Source organism: Nicotiana tabacum, chromosome 4 (genome assembly GCF_000715075.1).
Source record: "Nicotiana tabacum cultivar K326 chromosome 4, ASM71507v2, whole genome shotgun sequence".
Classification (NCBI taxonomy): Eukaryota; Viridiplantae; Streptophyta; class Magnoliopsida; order Solanales; family Solanaceae; genus Nicotiana; species Nicotiana tabacum.
The window spans coordinates 8,608,010-8,618,460 of NC_134083.1; the positions used below are offsets into that span (position 1 = coordinate 8,608,010).

General features: G+C 37.1%; 1 protein-coding gene across 3 annotated transcripts; it reads right to left on the reverse strand.

Annotated features, from left to right (window-relative positions):
- Positions 1-220: 220 nt before the first annotated feature.
- Positions 221-7,654, reverse strand: LOC107801785 (ASI1-immunoprecipitated protein 3). 3 transcript variants are annotated; one of them, XR_012708488.1, is made up of 9 exons: positions 7,008-7,654; positions 5,890-5,952; positions 4,160-4,921; positions 3,919-4,050; positions 3,669-3,782; positions 2,755-2,814; positions 2,482-2,669; positions 1,387-1,473; positions 763-793 (listed from the first exon to the last, which is right to left on the reverse strand). XR_012708488.1 is itself a non-coding variant. In XM_016625173.2 (8 exons), the coding sequence occupies exons 1-8, from the start codon at positions 7,488-7,490 to the stop codon at positions 509-511; spliced, it is 1,986 nt and encodes a 661-aa protein (XP_016480659.1). In that variant the 5' UTR covers positions 7,491-7,654; the 3' UTR covers positions 221-508. The 3 variants fall into 3 exon arrangements, 2 of the variants coding, with proteins under 2 accessions (XP_016480659.1, XP_016480660.1); XM_016625173.2 differs by lacking the exon at positions 2,482-2,669 and having other exon boundaries at positions 221-793; XM_016625174.2 differs by lacking the exons at positions 763-793; positions 1,387-1,473; positions 2,482-2,669 and adding an exon at positions 1,504-1,557.
- Between the last annotated feature and the right edge of the window lie 2,797 nt (positions 7,655-10,451).

Genomic DNA, 10,451 nt, shown 5'->3' on the forward strand with positions numbered 1-10,451 from the left:
CAAGTCAAGAAAATTTATGGATAGGTCAGATTTTTCAACTTTGGTGAGTACGCAGCTGCCATCACCTATAGTCTATAGATAAAGATTCCTTCTCAATTCGTCTATTTTTCTTCACGTTCCTTGATTGCACGTTCTGATAGATTGCATGAATGCATGTCCAAAAGATGGAACCAAGTCAGTAAGGCACGTAAAGCAACTGTTACTCCACGTGAACAGAAAATACACTCAAAACTTAAATCACCTCACTTTTAGGTGAAAAGAGCTGAAACTATACTGTAAGATTACACACATCAACCTTACCCTAGTACACGTGTGCAGATTGTACAGTTCTTGGAAACAGAACAATCCATACCAAGTTGTCACAATTGAATTTCTGTCTAGCCTACCAAATTTTCTACTACCCCCAAGTAAATATACTTTAGAAAAACTGTTTGAAAAACTATGTATGTACTGTATCTATTTACAGGAAATGGTTATGTCTAAAGTGAACTAAAAACTAGCAGAAGAGTCAGTCAGCATTGCTAGTGGTAGTATTATCTTCAGTCCTAGACTTGTTAAATGATCTCTGGCTGTCAAGAACTGGCATGTAAGCTTCAGTTGTCTTCTTCAGAATATCACTAGCTCCTTTATCAGCTCTTCTAGGGCTTGTTAAATTCTTCTCCACGTCTTCGAACTTGGCAGTTGCTAACGGTTCTGTTCCAACACTCTTCGTAAAATTTGGCCCGTCTATTGTTAGGCTAGCAGCTTCGTCTCTAGAAGCATACCAAGTATTGCCACAAGCAATACACTCCAGCTGAGATAATCAAAAAATAAATAACACAGAAACAAGAGGCAGTCAGTGCAGCAACCAGAATATTCGAGGAAGATCGGAGATAACACGGCTAAAAAGTACATAGGATTCTATTAGAAAAGTTTCCCAATGGCGCTTACACCATATTCAATCTGTTTTTTTTTATTTAAATACAAGAAACTCCAAAGTGACTACATAAAATTTAAGACACATGACAGGCAAAAAAGGTCCTTATGCAAGGTAATTCCCTTCAACATTTTGCATGATAGCTCAGTGTAATGGCAATCATGACATGGGAGAATTAGCTTTACCCCGAGAACAGAAAAGAATTCAATAAGAGATCACTTACTGTCACAACATCGAACATAATATTTAAATATCTTCCCCACCACTATCAACATATAATCAAAATCCAATCAACTATTTGAAGTTTCGGGTGCGGCAAGGAATCGCTAACATAATAAGCAGTTCTCCACCCCTTCCCCCCAAAAGAAAATGAATAATAATAAGAGAGGACAAGAAATATCCAAAGAGAAACATCATGATGTATCAACGAAGAAGTCTATCTCAAGCAGAAAAAAGCTGCAAGCACAAACCTGGTAACGGTCTCCATGTCCAGCCTGAATAATCTCCATGAGCCGCACTTTTTTCTCTGTGCATCTTTTGCAACGAGCATCAGTCATCTGTGCCACAAACCAATCAGAAGTGAGCGACGAGAAACAACATACTCAACCTTTGTAAAGTTTTCTGTAAGAAGCATCAGTCATCTGTCACACAAAAAGAATAGAAACAAGCAATAAGATATGTCGAAATGAAATGTTTCCCAGTCTTATAACATGATCACATCAATTTTGCCAATTAATCATGGCCAAATTTCTAGAACTCTTTTTCCAGGTACTCAACATGAAAAGATAATTCTTCTGAATTAAAAGGCTTTCAGTACATTGAGAAGCTATATTCAACTTAACAACAACAACAACAAACAACAACAAACCCAGTATAATCCCACATAGTGGGGAGGATAGTGTGTATGCAGCCTTACCCTACCTTGTGGAGATATATATTCAACTTCATTATAGAAAACAAAAACCTGTCCTCCCTGAATACGGGAAAAATATTCCGATCACATTTAGTCTTATCTCAAAGGGATACATGTAGCTGGTGATCAGAATCAACGACCAACTCCATCACCAAAATACTAAACTAAAGTTTGCTATGGTTAGTTAAACTAAATCCTGGTTAAAGACTTGAATGCCGAAAAATTACCAACATTGTCAATACCCAAAAGGAGCACCTACTAGGTGCAAGAAAATTTGGCCCCATCTGTATCAACATATGCAGTTCTTTGACCTCTCCAGAAAGGAAGATTTTATTCACCGAAATCTCCCTCGGAACACATTATTTCCCTGAAGCTATTTGTAAAATTTCAACTGAATATATTCTTAGTGCATGCTCATCATGAGACTAAATCTTCAAAGTAGCTTCACGAATACCATCATATCTACCAGACGAGCAGTAATAATAGTATATAAGCACGAATTTTTTTATTGAATTTCTTAAAGATTTTCAAATAAGCATATATTGAGCTCAAAATGAAGCCGGAGTTCATTTACTCCATTGAGTCGACCTCAGTTTCATGTTGAAACTTATCTAGTATTAAAGCCCAACAGTCGAGTCATTTAGACACCTACTTAGGCTATAAATATTTGCCATAGAAGTGGTGTCCAGGCAAGTTTGAGCGCACCACGACTGTTCCACCAGATATCTGATATCTCCCATCATCACAGGTATTTGTTAACCTTGCCCACCAAAACTTAGGCTGATGAGAAAAGATCACCTAACGTTTTTCTTGTCTGTTGGAATTTGAACTTCAAAACATCTTCCTCCATACAAAGAGAAAAAGGAAGATGACTGTTTAATATAGCAACTAAGCTTCTTCAGGAACAAAATAATATAGTATAAACCTGTATGGGCTCCGGCTCTTCGGGCTCCCTGCTTGCTATCTCTTCTGCTGTTAGACCTTCCTGAGATAGAAATGGAGAACAACATCAAATAAAGGAAAGCATAATCTGCTGGGACAATTTTCAGATTCCACACAGAAATAAGAAACTACAGGTTTTCAGAGAAAGATTAATAACTTATAATCTCCGTATAAGGCAGACATTCTTCTCAAGAAACCAATCTTGTATTTGCCAAGTGTGGATAAAAATCCAAATGAACCATCCACCAAAAGAAATGAATATTAAGCAGAAGAAATTGCTTTTCTTAAATTCTTAAAACCAAAACCAAACTATGAGGCAGGTTTGTACAGTCTTCTACGTAACCTAAATTAGTTTCTTCTTGCAGGGAAGGAAATGAAGACACCTTCCACATTTCAAGCACCCTTTTGGCTTAATTTAGGAGCATGAAATTCCAAAATGTGTACAGGTAATTGCTCAACTTCTTCATTTGTATGAATTCTCCTAGCTCTTTTTCCTTTTTTTTTTGGGTGGGGTGGGTGGGGGTTGTGGGGTGAGTACGCCAATATTTAATTCCCAAAAGGTCTCAAGAGACATCAGATTTTCCTTTATTGTGTGCGTTTATTTGTGAAAAATGCTCAATCATATTTTGGTTTCCAAATCAGCTTTACTTTATTCACACCTGAACAATATGTAGATTTCATGAACTGTGGTAAACCTATTTAGGTTGCACATGGTGGATTCAAGAACGGTCTGTAAGACCACCAAAGCAAGACCTACCCCCCCCCCCCCCCAAAATCCAGAAATCAACAAAACACAAACAGACTATTATTTCTAGCATTTTAGGATATTTGCATATGAAGCGAAAAACAAAAAAATTAATCGACAAATTGAGTAAATTATTTTCCCTGTGCTCATACCTTTAGCTCATTGGGGGACATGTTCAGTATCTGTGAGGGATCCAACTCCCCATTCAAAAGACGGCGTGCTAAGAGTGAGCTGTTCTGGAATGTTTTTGATAAGGAAGAATTGTTCTGGAAATAGAACAACAACATCGAGAAAATTGGACAATTAGAAGGTAGAAATATATTCACATAGAAAATTAGAAGGAAAAAAAAATAAACTCACGGACTCATACCCCCATCTCCTCAAAAGAAAAAAGGTACTAACCTTAAGATTGAATGTTAACTGCCTCATCTTCTGATTGTACTTCTGAAAATCACATGAGAGAGTCTCGTGTGCAGCTTTCTCCAGAGCGACTACAGCAGGGACAGCACTGTCTGGCCATCGAAACTTATCATCCTGAAAATAGTCCAAGAAAACACACATTTCAAGGAAAATCTGAATAGAGACTAGCATTCTATACATAAATTCTGTCAATCATCAAAATCATTGGAAAGCGAATTCTTACATTGGCACCATTGTCTGGAGACTCATTCACATGCTTTGCAGAACCGGAATTACAAGTAAGATCAGTAACATCTGAGCCCCCTTTTTCTTTACCATCATTTTGTACATTATCCACAGGATTGCACAAAAACTGAATTGACTGCAGCAGTTTATCCAGCCATTTGTCACGCTGTGTTTCACCAGTTAGGACATTGAAGTTTGAAAGGATGATGAAGTATTCTGATGCATTATTGGGACAACTGCCTGGAGTTTCTGCTTTAGATTGACCAAATCTAGTTGGTGCTTCATCTTCTCTGGTGACATCCAAAGGCGTCATGCTCTTCTTCCTCAAAAGTCGTTTACTCTTCAATTGGTCTTCCTGACTAACAGGAGCTGCAGAATTATCCTCAGTTTCAATGTCAGGAAGATGCCCAACTCGTGCAATAGTCTTATGAACAAGCAGATCAATTTCCTGCTGTTTGGTATCTTCATAATCCTTGTCTGTTAACTTGAAAAGCTTCATCTGCTCAGTGTCATATACCTTTTGAACAATAAAACCAGGGTGCTCTTTCCGACCTGGAATCTGCTTGTTTAACGGTATGAAGTGCACCACACACTTGTGCATGACTGACTCTGCAGGAACTTCGTCCCTATGAAAACTATAGAACAATTCCCTCGTGTCTCGTGATTGCCAATTTCCACCATTTCTTCTTTGAGCTTCCTCGGGTCTGTAAAACCACTGTCCTGTGACCATCATGTTCACATCCTTGGTCTGAGTAATATCCTATTAGGGGGAAAAATCCAGAAAAGAGAGTAGAAGTGATTACCACAATAAATTAACATCCAGAGAAGCAAACATTACCGAGAATTTCATGCCAAAACTAGAAAAGTAATTCAGGATGCTGCAGATAAAATACTGATCACTTTTTACCAAACAAAAGATATGCTCATATGGATAATCGATTCTCCAAGAAACAGACTGCTTATTTAAAACTATCTGAGCGAAGAATCTTAACGGAGCCTCCTTCCATGTTGTCTTCCCTCTATTCCTAAATTACTTGCTAAGCCAAAAAACTAGAGGCTAAATGAATCAAAAGTGAGAGCGAAACTCAAGCAAGTTTTCCTCCTCCCCAAAAAAAACGAACCTGCATGTTTCCATGTCTAGACATTGTAAGGGTTCAACAACCTTCCTTTTTGTCAAATTTAGAAGACATGAAACGCGAATGTGGCATTTTGCATATGTTCCACTTTCACTTCAGTTCCTCTTCCATTACCTACCAATCAAAGGAAATACTTACCTTCCAGCAACTACCTCCTCTTTTCACCCCAACTTTAAATAGATGCCTGTATTTAGGTGAGAGCAACTATTATCTTTTTCTAGACTAGTTATTGTTCGTCTGCTCTTTCCTTCTTACGCTACAATTTAATGCTTTGATTCTGTTTTCTTCCCTTCCCTTTTGTACTCCCAACTCAAGGAGTTTTACTCAGACTTTCAGCACTACCAAATAGAAAATATTCTCCGATGGGGCACTAGATGAGGCAAAATGCAGTTAAGATCCAGGTCAAATTGAGTGCCCAAATTTCGCAGCAGAAAAGAGAAATAACTAACATATAAGCTTAGTTTGCATGCTACAACCAAACTAATAATGCAACTGACCTGATTCCTGACTGGGAAATAGCATATGCATTCGCATAAGTTGTGCATCTATTTAATTTCCAAAAGAATCATGTATCTTCCTGAAAAAGAATTACCTTGATAATTGCCACATAGGGCTTCTGATTTTTTGCTTCTGGAACCAAGAGCACGGGATCCTCCTGTAGAAGAACGAAAGTTAGTAATAAGAGCAACCACACAGGAGAAAAGTAGCTATAACACACTTTACAAAGTTCAAAGTGTGTTGATATTGATATTGATTGCACAAAATCTCCTCAGCTCTCATACCAACATCCAGGCACACCAAACCAAGCCTCTTCCACTATATTCAAGTCAGAGTGATACACTTCTACCAGGAGAGATACTAATTCAGATTAATCAGCCCTCTCATTTCTCCAACTCCTTACAAAGTAGCCATTACTACATCAAATGATACTCATTAAATCAAAGTGAATCCAAATCTAAACTAGCTGTTTGCAGTATTTTCTGATGTTGAAGTAAAGGGCATCTAGAAACCCATTCCTATATCATGATACCCCATTAAACTTTATCAATAAACCAAACAACCAGAGACTAAGAAGCAGAGTGGATCCATGAAATCACCTCCTTCAAACATTATGGATGAAATGTTTACCAAGGAAAATAATTTTCACGAAAAGTGTTCTATCAGAAATCATTTTCTAGATTATTTTCCAATGTTAGGTCAGGTACAAAAGCCGATGACATATAACAGTTCTACAAGGTGAAAGAAATGGTAGGAGGATAGTGTTTTGGTAATATTTTTTTTGTATCAAAAGTTGAGAAAAATGTAGTGTTGGTTGAAGCTAGCAATAAGGAGTACTAGTTTTGTATATTTGTAAAGGAATATGACTTCCGCTACTAAGCATTAGCAAGGGGGAAATATTATCCTAAACACTACTAGGTGATTTCTTCCCATCCGCCTAAGCCTTGGTGAGCGGAGTTATTCGATGGACAGAGTATCTGTGCTGGTGGGCAGGCCCAGCAGAATAGTCTAAGTAATGTACTTTCCAATTTCTATCATTCCAAATGCAACCTATGAGTAATAAGTAACATTTTTCAAACCCTAAATTCAGCTGCAAGACAGGGAAAAAAGCAATTATTTTTCCAAAACACAAACAAAATTTCAATTAGTAACATTTCCTATGTTATTTCGAAAGCATTTTCGATGAAACAAAGCAAAGGAATGAAAACTCACAAGTTCATAGCGATTTCCATCGTACTCGAAGGACTCATAATGGTTTCTCCTCCCTTTACCTTTTCCAGTAACCCTAATTACATCACCAATAGGCTTAGCATCTTCCAGCTGTTCTTCTTCCACCTCCTCCTCCTCCTCTTCAACCGGTTCAGGTTCCGATTCAAGCTCCGGTTCTTCGTCAAATTTCTTCTTCTTATTCCTCTTCCCCCTGCCTCTCTCCTCCTCCTCCTCCTCCTCGTTTTCCCACATTTTCCTCTTCTTCTTCCTCTTATCTCTACTTTCATCATCATTATTCGCTTCCTCTTCTTCCTCCTGTGGCTTTTCTTCTTCTTCTTCGTCGAGCTTTACTTTCTTACGCTTCCTTTGACTATTCGCTTTAACTTCGCCGTTGTTGGAAGCGCGTGTTACACGCGATAGCGGCAATTTGTCGTCGTCGTCCTCATCGTCGCTTATCGCTACCACCGCTAACCGCCGGTTTCCCATTTTTGCTTGCTATACGGAGATGTGGTGCGTGAGTCAAGCAACAAGTCACAAGTGTCGAATGCGGAGAGTGTTAACGAGAGATAAAGGAATCTACCATACTGTCCGAAGAGATCATCAATTTGAGATTCTGTGTATTTGACATAACGCTTTAAAATGGTCAAAATAGTGTAAGTTGGCCAATTTTCGGATTATAAAATAATTGAAAAATAATTATTATTTAATACGAGAACAAATTTTGGACAAAAATATATTTTACTGAAATACGGTCCAGTATAATATACTAGATTATAAAATTCTTGTACGTAAAACTCTAGCACAAAAGACACCCTATACGTGGTTACGTTGGAATTCAAATTTTTAGAAGTTGAATTTTAGCAAATTATATTGAAATTCCAAGAAAAAATGTTGGAACTCAAACAAGACATCATGTATGTGAATTTTAACATATTATGCTTGAGTTCGAACTTTTAGAAGTTAAATTCTAGCATATCGTGCCGGAACTTCAAGTAAAAATACTGAAACTCAAACAAGATGCAGCCTTATAATTTTAATTTCAGCTTTTGCTGAAGTCCGAAGAAAGCGAAAAAGATTTAAAAAAATAATTTTTTGTGCTTTTTTAAGTTAGATATTCTTGTCCAAATATTACTCCCCCATAAAAAATAGTTAAATTTTAATTAATTTCAAAACAGTAGTTAATTTGCAATTATCAATTGTAAACCAAGCTAATTCTTAATTTCTCGCTTTCATAAGACTAGGAAAATATTCTAAACATTTTTAAATATATGACTGGGGAGTCCAATATGTTTTCTATTAAAATTTTAAGAATTATTTTTACTACTATACAATTTTGTGCAAGGACAGCTGAAAGGCCAGGTTAATGAGGCATTAGCTTCAAGTACCTAAAAATTATTATGTTAAAAATTATAAGAAATAGAAGAAAAGTACACAACTTCGTAAAAAAAAAAAAGTACTTGATAATAGTGACGGAGGGAAAGCAACCGTTAAACAAAATTGGAATGAAAATTTAAGCACGTCAATTAGAAAATAATCAAATTATATCGGGTCCTTAAAAGTTAAAACACACAAAAAAAAGTTGAAACTTTAATACAATTTCAAAAGGAGCTTCTGATAAGTAATTAACAAATAATAAAAGCTAAATCAGAAAAGTATTATTTAATTGAATAAGTCACTAATATAAGATCAATAATGTCTCAACAAGATCAATAGTGTCTCAATAACAAAGAACAGGAAATATTCTCACTCTAAATTTTACAATAGAACGAGCTTTTCTTTTAGGATCATCAAATCCTAATCTATGTGTTCTCAATTATATTTTAGTTTAAGGGAATATTTTGACACTCCTGTAACATTAGGCCTGGCAAGTGGGCCGGTCCAGGCCCGGGATCGGTCCAGGACCGCGGGCCAGACGGGCCAAACGGCTAAACGGGCCTGGACCGTTTGGTCCGGTTTTAGCGGGCCTGGTCCGGTCTCGTGGGCCGGTCCTGTGATTGGGCCCGTCAGGCCCGGGACCGGTTGGCCCGCCTGGGCCCGGGACCGGACCGGGACCGGCCCGGTCCCCTTAGCGGGCCTAGCGGGCCCAACGGCTAATTTTAAAAAAAAAAAAAACATTGGACTGTAAAAAATAGCCGTTGGGCTGTCAAAAATAGCCGTTGGCTATTTATGAAATAGCCATTTAACCCCTCAACTTTATTTTAATCCCAAACTTTTTATAATTATACTTTTTCCCTATTTTCAACTATAAATACCCCATCATTATTTTATTTTTTCTTACAAAATCATCAATCTATCACAATCTCTCTCTAATTTACTTCTACTATTGCTTACTTTATTGTTACAATTTGTGAAACAATTGTGAAGTTGGTGAATTGAAGTCTTCAATGATAATCAATTTCTAACAAGTTGTTCGTCAATTCGGTAAACTCGTTCCAACTCTTAAGTTTTAATATTATAATTTTGTTTGTTTTATTTACTTTGCTTGATTAATTAAGATGGCTTATTCCTTAAAAAATATGTTTAGTAAAAATAAGGAAAAATCGAAGAGTGGTGAATCTAGTGGCCAATATGTTCCTCCTCCACTTCCCCCGGCTCCACGACCCAAACATGTTACCCGTCCTACACCTCCTATTCTTGATAGCGATAATAGTTTATTACAATTTACCGAGAGTCAATTTTTCCATAATATAGCCCCCGGTGAACAATTAAACCATGAATATATGAATGCTCTTTATGGTAATCCAACTATTGATGAAAATGATGATGAAGAAATAGATTTTGATGAAACGCAACCGGATGATGATACACTCACTAGTCCTGCTCCTGAAGTTAACCCAACTAATAATAATCTAGATGATCCCCCATCTGACCCTCCTATTAGTGCCCCTACTTTTTCTAGACAACCTCCTAAACGGGCAGAAACATCTCTTGTTTGGCAATTTTTTACTCAACTAAGAGAAAAAAATAGGGCTAAGTGTAAAACTTGTGGCAAAGAGTTAGTTTTTCAATATGTTGGAAGTCGGGGGGGGGGGGGGGACGGGAAGTTTGACTAGACACATATTGCTACACCCTCAAGATAAAGCTAGATATTTTCGTATGAAAGCTTTGGCTGAGGGGACAAGTGCACCTAGTCAGGCTGACCTTAGTACCGGGTCAAATCAATTTCAACCGGGAATTAACACTGTTATCGGTGGTATTTTATATTATGATCCAAAAAAAGATCGGGAAGAATTGGCAAAAATGGTCATTGTTATGTGCTTACCCTATAGTTTTCCTTCTAACCCCCACTTTGTGTATTATATTAAAAAAAAAAATTAATCCTACTTATAAAGGTTTTCCTCGCACAACCGTAAAGAGTGATATTTATAAATATAAACATGAATATGAACATATTTGCGCTATTTATTTACTCATATAAATTGTCATCTTGCTATTACAACTGATATT

Excerpts from the sequence above, each read along its gene's own strand:
- LOC107801785 (XM_016625173.2), bottom strand. The coding sequence starts at position 7,490 with ATGGGAAACCGGCGGTTAGCGGTGGTAGCGATAAGCGACGATGAGGAC. Across the intron at positions 3,783-3,918 it reads AGTTAACATTCAATCTTAAG|AACAATTCTTCCTTATCAAA; the intron begins GTTAGTACCTTT and ends TTCTATTTCCAG. Across the intron at positions 1,474-2,754 it reads AAGAGCCGGAGCCCATACAG|ATGACTGATGCTCGTTGCAA; the intron begins GTTTATACTATA and ends TTTGTGGCACAG.